Consider the following 17867-nt stretch of genomic DNA (forward strand, 5'->3'; position numbering starts at 1 on the left):
TACTGAAAGATGCCAACATGTTCGCTGACGGTTGCTGCTCTGACACTATATCAAGCTTCGAACAAATCCATTGAGCAATGCTTAACCAAACACTGATGTTACGAATCTTTCCAGGCCATCGCGCCTCTATTGCGCGACTCAAGTAGAATAGGAGAGAGTTCACAGAAAGGAACACACCCACGCAATTTCAGCTCTTCTTCGGCTGACTAATGGACTTTCAAAGTGTTAGATTCAAAGACATCTGTGACTTACCACTTGCAACTTGGTGTGCGAACCTTCAAGCTCTTTCCAACTCTGCCACAACTGAAAGCATTTTTCGTTCCTTTGTGCAAAGCAACATGCACTAGAGATGCACTAATCATAGCCGCAAACACTTGCAACTTGCTGCAACTATGCCAGCACAGACACCAACTGTGTCATAGATCCTTGACAAACTCTTGCATTCACAATCTGCTCTGATCTGCCACTTGATACCATTTGATACCAACTCTCAAAGTACAGTCTGAATTCATAGCTTGGACATTTCGCTCTGATACCAACTGTCACGGGCCAAATGTTTGAGCAGCGGAATAACCCGTGCGGCGCCCCAATATGCATGAATGCTAGGACAAGCCTTCAATCGTGCAAAGCTTTAAAGGCCCAACACGCTAACACCCATCGATGCTTCATATGTGCACATAGACTCTAAGCTATTCAACAGGCTACTTGGCTCAGATCTTGACATGCGCTTCTAGATACCCACACTCATGATCAGCCTACATCACGAGTACATCGAACATAAGGCCTTGGAGCCCAATGCAACGTCCATCGAGTACGAGGCATGAAGAAGCCACGCACCAATCCACCAAGCGCAAGGGCTTGGTCATCCAAGGAGCAAGATGCCCCATGGACTGATCCGCAAGGTGTACACCTCGCGAGGGCAACCAAGGTCGCCCCGGCACGAACTCATGGAAGACCCAGAGATTGGCCTGCCCACAAGATGTACCGTGGTGCAGAAGGGGCAAACAGTATAGATAGCCCCCTGCACCGGTCCGTACGAGTAATACATGTGGGAACCCAACCCAACATGCACTGCCTTTGGCCCCCATCCTCAACCAAAGAAACTGGAGCATCCCTGTGGATAGCTCGCAGTCCGCACCCAAAGCTCCCTTAGGGCACGCCTACGAGTTGTAGTATGATTTCCTGCTGTGTGCGTCAGATGTACAAGCAAGTCCTCTTACAACCCATGAGCAAACTGCCAAGGTTCCTGCCCACACCTGCTGGGCCTAACGGGGGAAGAGTCAACATGTCACGGGGCCAACTCTCCCTATAGAGTTGGCCAACCAACCCTCTCAACCACCCGTGGCAACCAAAGGTTCTGTAAATGACTACTTCTCAAGTGCAACGAGACGAGGTATGTTTGGATTTTAATACCGGTTGTGTCCTCCCGTGACACATGGCTTGAAAGCCAAAGAGCCACAACCGTAAGTACGAATTTGATATTATTGGAAAAGAAATTGTGGCAACAAAATTAATCTCGCAGAAGGCATTAATTTTGTGGGTGGGCTGTTGCTTGTGAGAGCAGCTGACAAAGACTCAGATTTTGTCTTATTCATTTAATTCACCTGAGATGGCTGCTCTCACAACACATGGACCAGCTCTGCAGCAGCAAAATGCCTTGTGCGATGGTCCCTAGCAATTCTCTTATATAAGTATGTATCCATAAGAAAATTAATAATTGCACTCCCTTATCCAACATTTCCAGGTTCTTTAATTGGTATGCCTAATCTTGAAAATGAAGTCAAATATTATATACCGAGAAAGGAGTGAAAATATCAATCAATTCCAAAACGTATATGTTAAAGGAAGGAGAATAGCGGTGAATGGGCAGAAGAAACGACTTTTTGAGATGTCCACTTGCCTTGTTGAACGAGACAAAATGAAGAGCGTGTCAGTTTCAAAGACTAAAGAGGAGGCGTTTTCATGTAGAAAAATAAATAAAAATAAAAGAGGCACGACCTCTACCTCTTCCTCTTCCTCTTCCGTTCCTTCCAGAACTAACGACTTATCTGCTGCTGAAGAATAAGAGGCACTGTTTTTTGTCTTTCCATTCAACCACGTCTACCTCTTTCTCTCTCACTCTCTCTTTAACTATTATTCAGACATCATCCTCCATGGCTCCATCTACTCAACTTAAGTATGTGTTGATTTTTATACCCAAAGCACCAAATCCTCATCGATCGTTTCTTTTCTTAAACACGATTGAATAAATAATTCTTCTTCCATTTCTTGGATCCCCTCCACCCCACCCACCAAACCAACCCAAAAGAAACAAACAATACAATACAATACAGCACAGTACAATTCTATTCTTTTTTGCCTTTGGTTCGACTGTGCTTGCCTGCCTGGTACTCTGTATGAGAGAAGCCTCCACTCCACTTTGTTCTTCATTTCGATGCTGGAGATTCTGTTTGGCTGGAGAAAGGCTTCCAAATGGTAAATGAATTGAATAAAATTCTCCGTCTTAATTTGTGTAACTGTTACCTTAATTATTTTTCAATTGTAGTTGTTTTGACCACATATATGGTCTGTTTGTGCAGCAAGGAGCTAATCAAATGTACTCGGAGTCGTCTCAAGCTGTTGAGAAACAAAAGAGAAAGCATAGTGAGGCAACTGCGCCAAGACATAGCTCTCCTTCTCAACAACGCCCAACACCCCACTGTCTTTGCTCGCGTACTCTCTCTCTCTCTCTCTCTCTCTCTCTCTCTCTCTCTCTCTCTCTCTCTCTCTCTCTCTATTCTTTCTCTGCTCTCCAACTAACTATTGCTACTGTAATATGGCGAAACTTAAATAAAGAAAATACAATCGTCACATCGTGTGATCATCTGAATTCATCCTTGCTCTCTTTTCAACCACCCACAAGAAGCTTGACACATCACTTCTTCACCGACCTCATGACCGCTCTGTTTCTCTCTGTTTCATGATATTATTCCTCACTTAAACTTAGCTTGTTAGAGCCCCAAAACTGTGCCAATATTTATAAAAATCAGAGCCCATACTTGGTACTTGGAAGGATCTTGGCCAATCCATGTCCGCTTGCTTGGGGTTACAACGATTCCCCAAATTCCAATCCTTGTATGAATGGTATTTAAGGCTTTTACGACGGGTCTTGGATTTGAGTCTTTGCAGATCTCTTTCAGATAAGGGAAAACTGATTAACCTATTTGCGTGCCACATAAACAAAACACCGATTGCTTCAGGTAAATACATGTTTGTCTTCCTCATCTGCTACAATGCTTAGAAATTGAATAGTAGATAGTAAAAAAGATATCATTTTTAGGAACAAATGGATCACCTTGCATCCATGTGGCTACCACCACTTCTAACTTTAAGCTTCAACTACATGATTAAATTTGAGCTATGGCAGAGGATAGCTATGCATGTTCTAACAATAGAAAAGAAACATTGACTGATCAAGATGAGAAGTTTGTACTGATCATAATAATCAAATTGATGGTGATATCTAGCCACACAATTTTAATCATGCCCAGTGGTGAGTAGTGATCTCGAAATGATGAATAAGAGCCATGCTCTCATTGTAGCTCAGTAAATTTGCTCTAAAATCTTTAAGGTTCCCTTCTAGTTTTGACGTTGCAGTTAGCTCATACATGTAGTGGTTCATACACTTTATGACATGAATGAGGGTGTCGACTTGGTGGTGCCACTAACCAATGTGTAGCACTATAGATTTCTAAAACTGTTATCATAACATCAAGAATACCACTAACGCAAGGTTTCCAAATGATAAAATTTGTGTAGTTGATAAAGTCCTACAGCCCTGACCCTGAGATTTCAATTTTTCCAAAAAGAAAAATGAAATATGATAAGGATATTTACAAACATGAAGATGGTCCGAAGATTTGATGTGGATGGGTTGATTCTGATGTTGATCCAGTGTGAGCTGATTGATTTTTGGTACTAATCCATGCAAACCCCCAAGTTTTTTGGTGCTAAAATCCAAACTGTGATATTGGTATGGTAATGTCGTGGCAAAGAGATCAATGGTTCTTGTGAAGAAGAGATTGGTCCTTATATGTAAAGTGTCACTCAATAGTCTTAAGAATCAGCACGCCATTCCATCACATAGAAATGTCAACTATTATTACACATAACATATATGGTTTCCACTCTGCTAGTGCACGAATTATGAATATAGGCTAAGCAAAGTTAATATTATTTTAGCTAAGCAAATCTCATATCCTTTTCTTCTTCTTTTTTGAATTGTGGTTTTTGGTGGGGGTAATTAAATTTTGTTACTACCTGAACAACAAATAGATCCCCCGGTTATCTGATTAATTTAATTCTTTATCATTAAAAAAAAACTGGACAGTAAACATTGGTGGGAAAGGAGAATTTAAAATATGTAACCAAAAATCCTCATACACTACACATACTTGACCTTAACAGACTTGTGTTATCCTCATCTAGAAGCCTGTGTATTTCAGGGAAACTGGGAAGGATTCTAGATTCTTGAAAGTTGAGATTAAGCATGATGGATGGCTAGTGCTGCATCAAGGTTGTTTGCTTCCCTAATTACATGGTTGATGCAAAAAAAAAAAAAAAAACATAGAGTGCGAAGTATTTGGATCTCATGCATGCTTACCTCTTACATGCATACTATCCCTGCAAGATCCCACCGATTTTGAATCAGTCATTATAAACGGATATCAGAGATCAAAGTCATTTCTTAATTTTAGGCCGTACTATCCGTGCATGATACCACCAATTTTGAATCAGTCTTTATAAACTGATATCAGAGATCAAACTCATTTCCTAATTTTGGGCCGTCATGAGATCAGTCTTCTCTCAGTGAAGTTGTTTCCTCCCCTTCCGAGGGAAGATCAGATTACCAAGCATCCATTATTCCCTAATTGAACACCCCCCGCCCCCCAACCACAGTGCACCATTCCCTGTATTGGCAATAGAAAAAAATTTCTTTTCTGAGTCATTGCTAATAGTAGAGATACTCCTGTCAATCTCACATCATAAGCATAAATGTAGGATAAAAGATAACATCTAGAACTGTCGCTTGTGAAAATGAGTATCTCCTGCTTCTTACAATTACTATCTTTTGAAACATAAGTTGATCAAGGCATTATTAAATCCATCAGCATCCTTTTTATAGATCGTGGTGGGAAAAGGTAAAAAGATCTTGATCAACTTATGTTTCAAAATATAGGAATTGTAAGAATGTGGCCAAATAATTAGAAAAGGGCAACACGTAGAGAAATCACAATATGTTTCACTTATAAATATCGACCAAAATAGCTCTAACCGCATGATCCCCTTTATATATGATTTACAAAGCACTACAGGTTTAAGTATGTGTTCCAATGTGAATGGATTTCTACCACAAGTGATTATCATCCTGGGCTCCTTATTCAAAATTTTAAATGTCATTTAGGTTCCTTTTAAGTCCCTTAAGCTATAGGAGAGACACCAGGTCCTTTCCCTCCAATATCATTTGCTTTCTTTTAGTAGTAGGTGCTTAAAACAGGGCTCACATGTTTATTACTAAAGTGATATGGGCATTTAAGTCATTTGTAATTAATCACATAAGTTGTTAAGTGACCACAAGGGCTCATATTGCACCTTAAGGGAGTTGTATTTCTGGTACTTTAAGTGGGTTAGTTTCCTTGATGGGTTTCAAGAGTCCTAGTTTATTTATAGTATAATTAGATAGTGTATACTTAATGGGAGTCCGCAACTCATTAGGAGTTAACTAAGTCATTTGACCATTGTCTTGTTGTTGTTGGTAGAAAATAGGATTCCTTAGTCTTAAGAATTTTGTTTTAAGAAGGAATGTTTATGAAGAGAGTATTAAATTGATAGGAGTCCTAGTAGGGGGTAAAAATTGTGGTTTACAGTTTGATTTGTGTGAGGTTTAGGGGTCGTAATCCTCCCCTAGTCATGAATTTCATGGAATTTGAAGTATCTATATATTGTAAAGGCCCATGGACTTATGCTACTATGATAAGATTGAATAAAAGTGAGTTTATACTCCTAAGCTTGGTTTCATTAGTTATCCCTCCTAGTTCCCTTTTTTGTTAACTCCTCTGTTACTCTTCCTAGAAAAGTAATCTGCGAACTCAAGATTCGTATCAACAAGAGATCTCTAAGAGATAAAATAAGTCTAAAATTTGTGTTTAGGCTCTGTATAATTAATACTCTTTGAAAAAAGCCTCCCACATCCAGAAAAATCCATTCCATTGATACTGGATTCAAATTTTGAATTAACGTAAGTCAATAGGCTTCTAGGAGCAAAGATCAGTAGACACAAAAAAGACATGAAATTAAACTACTCTAAACACATAACCATGTCTTTACTATTATGATGCAGACAAGGGGAAAGAAAATAAACAATAACCGGCAAAGAGAATGGGTCTACTTTATTAAATGAAATCAGCCATGACAAGTAGCAAAGAAAGGAAAAGGAGGAAGAATTCATAGCTGGTTCATCTCCTTCAAATCTCCAAACTTCATGATTTTTTAGAACTCCCTGGAAACCCTCGTAATCGATCCCTAATAACCCCCATTATATTATTTAGTGACTTTCCAAAAACAACCCTATTATTAAACAACTAAAGAGAAAAGAGACCAATATGCCTTCTCTCCATAAACTAATAAAATCATGAAGAAAACCATCTAATTATCAATATCTGATAATAAACTAATCACTATTGAATGGCCTCAGACTCCTCCACTTGGCTCACCACTAGTACACCTTAAAGACTAGCTGGTCCATCGCTGCCTAAATTACAGTATCAATGTCAGTTCCACCTCAAAGAGTGAACAGAAAAGCAACTATTGCAAGAGATTCAAGCAGGCAATCCCGATAAGTGATGTCCAATTTCTCCACACTTAGCGCCTGATCAGTTGAATTGCAATCCGTTATCCTTTATTTGGTCCTTTTTGAGTTTCCTGTACACATTCAACCGGCATTCCTAACCCAGAAAGGATCTAAACGGAAATAACAAAATACCCAAAGACATCACCCGTCCAGATAGTATGAACAACACTGGTGGATGTTCTATAGTTAATAATAGATTCAGCAAGCCACAATATTGTCTTAGGGTAGAAAGCTTTGCAGTATTTAGTGTTTACTGTATAATATGTCACCTCAATTTGCTAAGCCATGTCTAGTTTCAATTACCCATGTTAAGCTCTCCGGAAACCTTGTAAACAACTCAATGTTTTCTTTTATGCAGGTTGAGCAACTCTTTAAGGACCAAAGCATGTTGACTGCATATGATCTATTAGACCAGTTCTGCGAATTCATCATCTTACATCTTCCCTATATTCGAAGAAACAGGTATTACTCATGCATTTAATCATCCGGCATGAAGTCGACATCCTGTTCCTTATGATTGTATCTATGAGTAGGCTTTTCCTCAGAAAGTGTGTTTCAATTCAGAAGAATTTCTTAGTTTCAATCTTCTGAAACACTATCTGTCGTTATCCCTCTCATTTCTTATCTGGAATCTCAACTTGTTGGCATGGTGGTTTTCTTTTGTTGGTTGCATCAGTTGATGTATTTTCTAATTTGTTGTTTCAGGGATTTACCTAATGACATTAATGAAGCACTCTCAAGTCTTATATTTGCCGCTGCAAGATGTGCAGAACTTCCTGAGTTGCAAATTCTGCGGAAACTCTTTGGAGAGCGTTATGGAATTGATTTTGCAGTGGCAGCTGTAGAATTATTTCCAGGGACTCTTGTGAGCAGGAAGGTTGTCAACTTGAGTTGCCTTTAGCATTTTCAAGCATTTTACTACTTAATAACAAAATGAAAGAAAAGAAACTCTAAAGAATTCCCTGATTTCACATAATTTTTTCTTTGGATTTCTTTTCATTTTTTATTCAATTTCCATTATAGATAATAGAGAAGCTTTGTGTAAGGACAGTATCAGATGATGTGAAGCTCAGATTCATAGAAGAAATAGCTGGGGAATATAGCCTCCAGCTGGGGTGTCCAGATACTGAGGATGTCAAATTGCAACACCAGCAGGTTCATGTCAACAAAGGATTTTTTGGATTGATATTACAAATTCTCATTATCTTCGGTTTATTATACCACTTAAAAGAAATGTTATTCCTTTTTTGTGGTTATTTCAAATTGTCCAACCATGTAATCGCAGGTATATTCTCCTCTTCAAAATATGGAGTACAACTGGAACAAGGGATTTTCTGAGAGGAACATTCAACTTGTTGACACTGACATTCGTGGAGCACAGATGATGCAACCTTCAAATCCTTATCAAAAAAAGAAGCTTGGACATATTGATCCTCCGCATGAGGAAGCTAGGTCCCATGATTTATCCTCAAATTGCAAAAAACTGGTGGCAGATCCCATTAGTCATACTACAGTTGGACAATGTTCTCCTGATATAGTCGATCCCCTTAATTATCCACTGACCCATAGAATTCCTCAAGATGTTGAGAATCTTATGACGTTGGATCCTTTGTATGATTCTGGAATGGCCTCGGATACGTCTTTGGTACAGAGTGATCAAGGACTTCCCAGCTTAACCAGGCTTTCTACATCCTCTCATCAACATAAGGTGGAAAGAACAACAACAGAAGGAACTGCGTCAGAAAGCTCAACACAGTTCCTTGAGAGATTTATTGTTTATCTAGATGATGAAGATGACCTTCGCACTTGCAAGCAAGAAGACAGAGAAGGAAATGATGAAAAATGTTGGAAATCAGATGAGAAGAATTTTGTATCAGCAAGCAACCCGCTTCAATCAAAACTTGAGACTGAAATTGCTCGATCACAGAGGGCAGAAAAACATACAGATGGTCATGGAACTTTTGAGAGTTCATCTAGAGCGTGTAGAGCCAGTTTGTCAGATTTGCATCATTATGACTCTGCTGAAAACCATCTAGAGTCGAAGGAATTGCATGATAGAAGAGCAATCTCCACGCATTCTAGCAAGAGGAAGTCAGTGGGACAAAGTTCGGAAAAGAGATCAATATCAAGGCACAAACAAGCCTACCAAAGTGGTTCATACAATATTGAGTTTGGAGATCTCCTTGGAACAAATAGAAGCCGGTCCAGGAAGATCCACAACCAGCGGGTCTATTCTTCCATGCCAGTAGCCTTGAGCATGAAGGATGTGGAATATGCACTGTATTATGATGATAATTGTGACTATTCTGATATAGATTCTCCTGGATGTAAGTGGAAAACCAATGGACCAAATGGGGACCAATTCATCCAAGGATCTATGTTGAATTCAGAATTGGGTTTTACAACTAGCAGAATGATCCATAGGAAGAAATGCCATCAGGAGATGTCAAATGGAGGAATCAGGACATACCCATTGAGGGGCGACGAGAAGAAGCCCAGACTTCCCCAACGATCTAATTGTCCAACACTAGTTGAGCTTTCCTGCGAGGAACTTCAAAGCAGCACTATATCTCATAGGTGTGAATATAATAGGAGTTGTTACCGCAATATGGTTCCCGAGTGTTGTTTGGAGCATCCATGTTGTTTCCTTGCTAATGACGATGCGGAGAGTCCATCTTCCAAGCAGAGGAGTGGTGGTACAGATCTCGCAGGTTTTTCATCTTCTCATAATCTTCGACAAAAAGAATCGCAAAAGGACCGTCATTTCTGTTGTCACTCGCATCCAAATGAAGAAGCATCCAATTGCACCATAACAATCTGCCATGAAACTTGTAGTAATTCAGCGACCAAAAAGAAGCATAGTGACAAAACAGAAGACAAACAAGTGTCCGATCAGTGCAACAGCAATGCCTTTTGCTGCAAGAGGGAGGTCCAAGTGCCTTCATCAATGCGGCCGCCTTATTTGAGGGCGGTGACAATGCCGCCCGAGCGGCCTAAGATGATGAACCAAACTCTGCGTTGTGCTTCCTTTCAGCAGCAGCCCACTCATGGGCTGAGCACCTCCTCTTCTTACTCCTCCCACCACATCCATCCTAAGCTCCCAGACTATGATGACTTGGCTGCCAAATTTATGGCTCTCAAGAAACAGAATTTGACTGCCACTGTTGGTAGAGTTAACAGTGCTTCTTAAGGAAAGAAAAGAGTCTTGATCCCCCACCTGCACCTGAACCAGCATCAGTTTGTTGTTTTTTAGTTGCAATGCCCATTGTATATATTAAAGTATGCCCAATCTCTCCTTGTGATTATGAGTAGGCCTATATTTTTTTCTTCTATTCTTTGTTGTAATCCGACATATCAACATATCACATTTTCTGTGGTAAGATTGGTGTTAGTTTGCTGGTACAGAGAGATGCTGAAATGTAAACCCATTCAATGGAATGTATCCACTCACTTCCTTTGATGGATCATGGATGTGGAGTGATCCTAGCTCCATCTTGGTGGTGACATCAAAATCACCATCCCCATATTCTCTTATAGTTATCCTTAATATATCCTTCATGCATGGACACACTTTAGAGGCCGTTTGGATACATGGATTTTATAATCTAGGATTATAAAATCTTGGATTTTACAATCCAGGTTGTCCATTTGTAATCTTTTTCTCTTTCTATTATTCTTTGTTATCTTCTTAATAAAAACACTCTTGCAATACTTGTATATCTCTTATGGATCCATGAAACAGTAAAATTTGGACGGTGGAGGTGAGCCAAATAAGCAAGAAATGAAATTAAATTCTTGCCGGATAGGAGTGGGCCTAACATTCAAGATCCTTGATACAAATCCGTACTTTTCCCAAGCGAAAAAGGGTGGGCAAGAGCACTGACTTTCTATTCAAATCAGCATGCTACGAATTATAGGAGTGCAACTTGGGTCAGGCTCAACCCAACTGATTCAACCCGATTTTGGCTTGGATTGGGTTGGCATTTCCTTGAGTTTGGTTGCGTTGGGGCTAGGAAAAGCTAACCTAATTTAATTTCAGGTTGGGTTAGGGTTGACGCCTTGGCAACGCGACCTGACCTGGACCTGACTTCCATCCTCTCATTTTATCATGATTTTCTTTGGGTTATGTTAATTTTTCTATTTGTCCCTAGGTGAACCCGAACACAACCTAACCTGCTTTCGAGTTAGATGGGTTGGGTTAGGGTTGAAACTTTTGGAGGGCGCGTTGGGTTAGGGTTGACCCTCCTCAACCCAAGGCTCTGATTGGGTTGGGTTTGGGTTGAGGGAATGCTATCTCAGGTTGGGCTAGGGTTGAGACCCAACCCAACCCGAGTTGCACCCCTAATACCAAATAACTTTCTTTACAGGCATGCATATGACTTGCGTACTACTTCATCTTTCACATGCAACCCAAATAAAATTATGCAGAATCTACCGTCCAAAAGCAGAGGGAAAGGAAACTGCAATGTAAAGTTAAGAGAATATTGAAAAGCATATATGCATAGAGAGAGTTAATTAAGGAGGGTTGCATATCCTTGTGGATTATTCTTGTCGTAGTGCAACTGGGTTTGATTGGTGTCTTGGACATGGGGTGGCTTACGCTCCTAAAGAACAACGCCGACAAGCCAAGGACCCCTTCCTCTTGACTCCATCACTTGAGAGATTTACAACACAAACAAACCTCTAATCGTTTATATAAGAATAATGGGAGAGACAAGTTTTCTCTTGTGTTTGGAAAATGGAATGCAGTGGCCGAGAGGAGATGGTTTTCTTCGACCTGGAAACAACAGTGCCCATGAGAACAGGAGGAAGGTTCTGGGTGTTGGAGTTTGGAGCAATAGTGGTGTGCCCAAAGAGGCTGGTGGAGCTTGACAACTATTGCACTCTCATCAGACCAGGAGACCTCTCTGCAGTTGCTCTCACTTCAGGAAGATGCCATGGCATCACACGCCATGCTGTTGCCGCTGCTCCAAAGTTCGAGGATGTGGCTGACACAATATTTCACATTCTAAATGGTATGAATGATGTCCAATTGCCCACCCTCCTTTCTTCTTCATCTTCACATTTTTCTTTGGTAGGTAAGTTGGGGTTTGGCTGGGAACCTCCCGGTCTATTAAATGAAAAGAAAGATGATACAATTAAGTATTAAAACAACCATCCCTATCCTTGTGACACACAACATAGGAAAACAAAGGACTCAAATGATCCGAAAATACTAATGACCTATGAGCAAATCGATGGCGAAGAAACAAATTTAGATGGATAGACTCAGCTAGTCCTAATAAAAAACAAATTAATGTACTCATGGATAGACAGAAACACAGAGAAAATATTTTGTTTTGAAAACCATTAATCTAAGGTTCAATGGAAACACGAAACATAGAAATTAGACATAAACAAAAATGAGATTCAAGCAGTTTATCACCTCAGTGTGACTAGGCAAAGATTAAAAAGTAGTAAGATACCCCAAAGGTAAATATGGAATGATAGAAGTCGAGACTTAATTAGAAATAAAGTTGCTGGGATTTTCTAGGGAATTTTGCGGAAAGGCATTTTGTGACTGACTTTTGCATTTATTTTAAGAGAACAGCCACGGGCTCACTTTTCAGCAGATTTTGTCTTATTCATTTAATTCGTATGAGGTGGCTGGCTGACTTTTGCAAAAGAGAACAGCCAGCTCGCTTTTCAGCAGATTTTGTCTTATTCATTTAATCCATCTGAACTGGCTGTTCTCTAATGCAAAAGTCAGCTGCAAAATGCCTTTCCGCTAAATTCCCTGCTGTATTGATTTAAAAAAAAAAAACCTGTTTTGTATTGACCGGGCAAAGTCCAAAATTATTTTGCAGGGAGAATATGGGCAGGACATAACATTCAACGATTTGATTGTGCTCGAATTAGGGAGGCCTTTGCTGACATTGGTCGTCCTGCTCCCCAACCTATTGGAATGGTGGATTCATTAGATGTGCTGAGGCACAAGTTTGGTAGGAGAGCTGGAAATCTCAAGGTAATCAATCACCGACTTCGTTTTGTTAGTGCTACAACAGAATAATATGTTCCATTCCATCTGTTTAAGCTAAAATCTTCTGAGGTCGTCCCCCTTTTTATTTTATTGGCACTCTACTTTTATTATTAGGTAGAATATTTTTAAATACCCCTCTCCTGTAGCATTTAGGGAAAAAAATTTAGATAAAGGAAGAGAAAATTTTCACCTTTCACCCTTTTGACTCATTCAATGCAATGTAATGAAGTCCTAGATGGGAGCTAACGGGCGTAAATATCACTTCCCTTACTTTTTGTGTCTCAGAAAATCATTTTATTTTTATTTTTTGGGCATTATTTCTTTTTCCTTTTTAACACGTTATAATATAAATGGACAAAACTTTTCAGAAATGGTAGAGGAAATCAAGGAGAAAAACGAATAGAAGCACACTTTTTAGCTTTCTTTACTATGATAAACCTAGGAAAAAGAAGTCCATGTGAGAAGATTGTTCCATTTTTTTCATTTAACAAAATTAGAGCTGCCAACAAATATCAAGCTTGGGAAACCAGGACTGGCAGGAGAAGGTGGCGTTCTTATAAACGAGAATGGAAATACAATATGGGCGTTCTCGGGCTGGATTAGGGTGACCAAACCAAATGAGGCAGAGCTGAGGGCAGTGCACCAAGGAATAAAGTTGTTGGCGTTCATTGAATCTTATAAGGTGGTTAGAGGGGAGGTTATCTCCTTGGCGGTTGCTGGATGGTTGCTGGATGGATTGACGAAATCTCCGATAGGATGGTGGGATCTTCTATTTCATATCACCACATAAGATGGACAAATTTTGAGGCTGATAAGCTAGCTAGGGATGGTTGCTCTCGGGAAGCATTGGAAGTCTTTGATTTCCTTCCTCCTTGAAGTGTATTTATTGGTGGTTTTTCTCTCTAATTTCTGTACTATCAATTGCTGGGGCCCATGTACCTTTTCTTATGAAATTTCATTCTTTACCACTCAAAAAGAAAAGAAAAAAAACTTCCGACAAGTATCAGTTTCTATTTAATTAGGCTTATTATCTAGCATTCCAGTATTGTTGTTTTACATATTCTTGTTGAAAACTATTTAATGGACAATAACTGTTATTTCAACCAAAATGAGAATAATGTGTTTTTTTTCTCTCTTTAGATGGCAACCTTGGCCACTTACTTTGGGCTCGGACAGCAAAAGCACAGGTACAAGCAAATTGGGTTGCTCAGGTGTGTCTTATGTCACATGCTCTCAATATTTCATTTCAAAACTTAGTGTATTTGAAGTGCCTCACAGGAGCCTAGATGATGTTCGGATGAATTTGGAGGTGCTCAAGCATTGTGCAACTGTCCTATTACTGGTACTAAACAAACTTTATTCCGGTGATTGATATAGGAATGAATGATTCCACGTAACAAAATAGCCCAACTCAATAGTATTTGTTTGATCTTTGATATGATGGTTGCTACATGTGGCCATGTGGGGAATGATAGCCACTGCAAGTTGAACAGGACTAGTAGGCCCCTGGGGGCTTCAAATGTGGTTGATCGATCGAACATGTGTGTAACCGTTCAATTATATATATACACATATGAGGAAAATGATTGTGAGCTTGAAGCTCATATAGCTTATATGAGCTTGAGGGCCAAAACACATGAGTCCCACATTTTTTGTGGTGATCCAAACCATTCATTTGCAAGGCCTCATCATAGATAGGGTGTGTACCAAAAATCACCTCCATTGGATCATCCTAACCCCTCCAAAAGCAGAGGGCAAAAATGGGCAGATTTGTGGCAAACGGTGTTTGTCCATTTTGCCCTCCACTTTTGGATGGGTTAGGATGATCCTATGGAGCTGATTTTCTGTACACACCCTATCTATGTAAGGGTCTTTCAAATGAATGCTTTGGATCATCCTAACAATGTGGGCCCACATGTGCTTGGGCCCTCAAGCTCATATAAGCTATATGAGCTTCAAGCTCACAATCATTTTCCTATATATATATATATATATATATATATATATATATATATATATATATATATATATAGGAAAGTGAAGCTACACATATGTGTAGAGAGTTCTCTACACACTAGCTTAAAATACAGTGGGGGCCCACATTATTTGGGTGATCCAAGCCATCCATTTTAAAGGCCCTCACATAGATAGGGTGTCTATAAAAAATCAGATCCATAGGATCATACCAACCCTACGATTTGTGGAGGTAAAATGGATGTCTTTAAACCTTCACAAATTAGTCCATTTTTTACCTCCACAGTTCGAATGGTTAGGATGATCCTATGGATCTGATTTTTTATGAACACCCTATCTATGTGAGGGCCTTAAAAATGAATGGTTTGGTTCACCCAAATAATGTGGCCCCACTGTATTTTAAGCTAGTGTGTAGAGAATTTATCTACACATATGTGTAGGAACCGTTTTCTCATATATATATATAGAGAGAGAGAGAACATTTCCTACACACTTGTGTAGGTAAGTTACCTACACACTACCTTAAAATACAGTGGGGGCCCACATTGTTTGGGTGATCCAAACAATTCATTTGAATGGTCCTCACATAGATAGGGTGTCCATAAAAAATCAGATCCATAGGATCATCCTAACCATTCAAACTATGGAGGCAAAAAATGGACTAATTTGTGAAGGTTTATACACGTCCATTTTACCTCCACAAATCGTAGGGTTGGGATGATCCTATGGATCTGATTTTTTGTGGACACCCTATCTATGTGAGGGCCTTTAAAATGGATGGCTTGGATCACCCAAACAATGTGGGCCCCCACTGTATTTTAAGCTAGTGTGTAGAGAACTCTCTACACATATGTGTAGGAACCATTTTCTCTCTCTCTATGAGAGAACATTTCCTACACACTTGTGTAGGTAAGTTACCTACACACTACCTTAAAATACAGTGGGGGCCCACATTGTTTGGGTGATCCAAACAATTCATTTGAATGGTCCTCACATAGATAGGGTGTCCATAAAAAATCAGATCCATAGGATCATCCTAACCATTCAAACTATGGAGGCAAAAAATGGACTAATTTGTGAAGGTTTATACACGTCCATTTTACCTCCACAAATCGTAGGGTTGGGATGATCCTATGGATCTGATTTTTTGTGGACACCCTATCTATGTGAGGGCCTTTAAAATGGATGGCTTGGATCACCCAAACAATGTGGGCCCCCACTGTATTTTAAGCTAGTGTGTAGAGAACTCTCTACACATATGTGTAGGAACCATTTTCTCTCTCTCTATGAGAGAACATTTCCTACACACTTGTGTAGGTAAGTTACCTACACACTACCTTAAAATACAGTGGGGGCCCACATTGTTTGGGTGATCCAAACAATTCATTTGAATGGTCCTCACATAGATAGGGTGTCCATAAAAAATCAGATCCATAGGATCATCCTAACCATTCAAACTATGGAGGCAAAAAATGGACTAATTTGTGAAGGTTTATACACGTCCATTTTACCTCCACAAATCGTAGGGTTGGGATGATCCTATGGATCTGATTTTTTGTGGACACCCTATCTATGTGAGGGCCTTTAAAATGGATGGCTTGGATCACCCAAACAATGTGGGCCCCCACTGTATTTTAAGCTAGTGTGTAGAGAACTCTCTACATATATATATATATATATATATATAGCTATATATATATATAGAGAGAACGGTTCCTACACATATGTGTAGAGAGTTCTCTACACACTAGCTTAAAATACAGTGGGGGCCCACATTGTTTGGGTGATCCAAGCCATCCATTTTAAAGGCCCTCACATAGATAGGGTGTCTACAAAAAATCCGATCCATAGGATCATCCCAACCCTACGATTTGTGGAGGTAAAATGGATGTCTTTAAACCTTCACAAATTAGTCCATTTTTTGCCTCCACAGTTCGAATGGTTAGGATGATCCTATGGATCTGATTTTTTGTGGACACCCTATCTATGTGAGGGCCTTAAAAATGAATGGTTTGGATCACCCAAATAATGTGGCCCCCGCTGTATTTTAAGCTAGTGTGTAGATAACTTATCTACACATATGTGTAGGAACCGTTTTCTCATATATATATATATATATAGCTCAAAAGTTGCAGACAATCATATACAAACTTGGTCCAAGTAATGTTACACCAAATTATTCTCCACTCAGAGTTTTGTTATTAATCATCATTTTATGTTGTTGGCACTTGGGATTGGGATTACTAGGAGTCGACCCTTCCCGATGTATTGACTGGTAAAGGTCCAAGCTGCTCAGCCGGCATGATGACGAGAAGCAAAACTAATGGAAGATGGTGCAAGGAAGAAACGTGTAGAAAATCGCCTCCTAGTCTTGCATACCAAAGAGAAGTTCCCTGTACAAAGGGCAAGGTAGTCTTCTTTCCTTTATTTTTCCTTTGTAACTGATGCGGTTCAAGTGAGAAGGGAATGAGAACAAAAATAAACTAGTGGTGAAACAGATGGCAGATAGAGCGAGGGGCGTCTTGTGTAGGACCCATGAGAAACCGCATCTCAATGGCATTGACATCATCCTCAAACATTCCCCTTCATTGTTGAGATAGAAAAAAGCGCGACTTCAACCCACTACTTCTTGCAGTAGTTCAAAATTCAAGGCTCTCATACATTGGACTAAGGCAAAACAATATATAGTCAGATCTTCTCTCATGAGCACAGCATTGTACACATAATGTTACATTCTACTCTCTTCAAAGAAAGTGACATTCATTTTATTCTTACAATAGAAATTTAAGTCATGCTTGATTTTTCTCCCGCCCAAGATCATAGTTATTAGATTATCTTTGGTTCTCTAAAAGTAACTCAAGAAATCTAGAATCATATACATGAAGATCAAAAGAACGATCTCTCTACTTAATCTACTCCCCGCTCGGTTTTCAATCTTCATTAAAAGAAATCCCATAAGTTGAAGTAGCAGCTTCCCTCGGATGC

General features: G+C 39.6%; 2 protein-coding genes across 3 annotated transcripts; both read left to right on the forward strand.

The window, feature by feature from the left end:
* Positions 1–1971: 1971 nt before the first annotated feature.
* On the forward strand, positions 1972–10413 carry LOC143864865 (uncharacterized). 2 transcript variants are annotated; one of them, XM_077375728.1, is made up of 6 exons: positions 1972–2475; positions 2580–2712; positions 7248–7351; positions 7595–7766; positions 7913–8044; positions 8175–10413. In XM_077375728.1, exons 1-6 carry the CDS (start codon positions 2435–2437, stop codon positions 10077–10079), a joined length of 2487 nt encoding a protein of 828 aa, XP_077231843.1. In that variant the 5' UTR covers positions 1972–2434; the 3' UTR covers positions 10080–10413. The 2 variants fall into 2 exon arrangements, with proteins under 2 accessions (XP_077231843.1, XP_077231844.1); XM_077375729.1 differs by lacking the exons at positions 1972–2475; positions 2580–2712 and adding an exon at positions 2808–3239.
* A 1209-nt stretch (positions 10414–11622) lies between these two features.
* On the forward strand, positions 11623–17658 carry LOC143864872 (Polynucleotidyl transferase, ribonuclease H-like superfamily protein). The gene is made up of 6 exons (XM_077375735.1): positions 11623–11904; positions 12736–12893; positions 14049–14095; positions 14187–14250; positions 17130–17291; positions 17381–17658. The coding sequence occupies exons 1-6, from the start codon at positions 11628–11630 to the stop codon at positions 17480–17482; spliced, it is 810 nt and encodes a 269-aa protein (XP_077231850.1). The 5' UTR covers positions 11623–11627; the 3' UTR covers positions 17483–17658.
* The last annotated feature ends 209 nt before the right edge of the window (positions 17659–17867 follow it).

The sequence above is a fragment of the Tasmannia lanceolata genome, unplaced genomic scaffold (genome assembly GCF_043159265.1).
Source record: "Tasmannia lanceolata isolate RefF3 unplaced genomic scaffold, GAP_Taslan_0.1 ptg000054l, whole genome shotgun sequence".
NCBI lineage: Eukaryota > Viridiplantae > Streptophyta > Magnoliopsida > Canellales > Winteraceae > Tasmannia > Tasmannia lanceolata.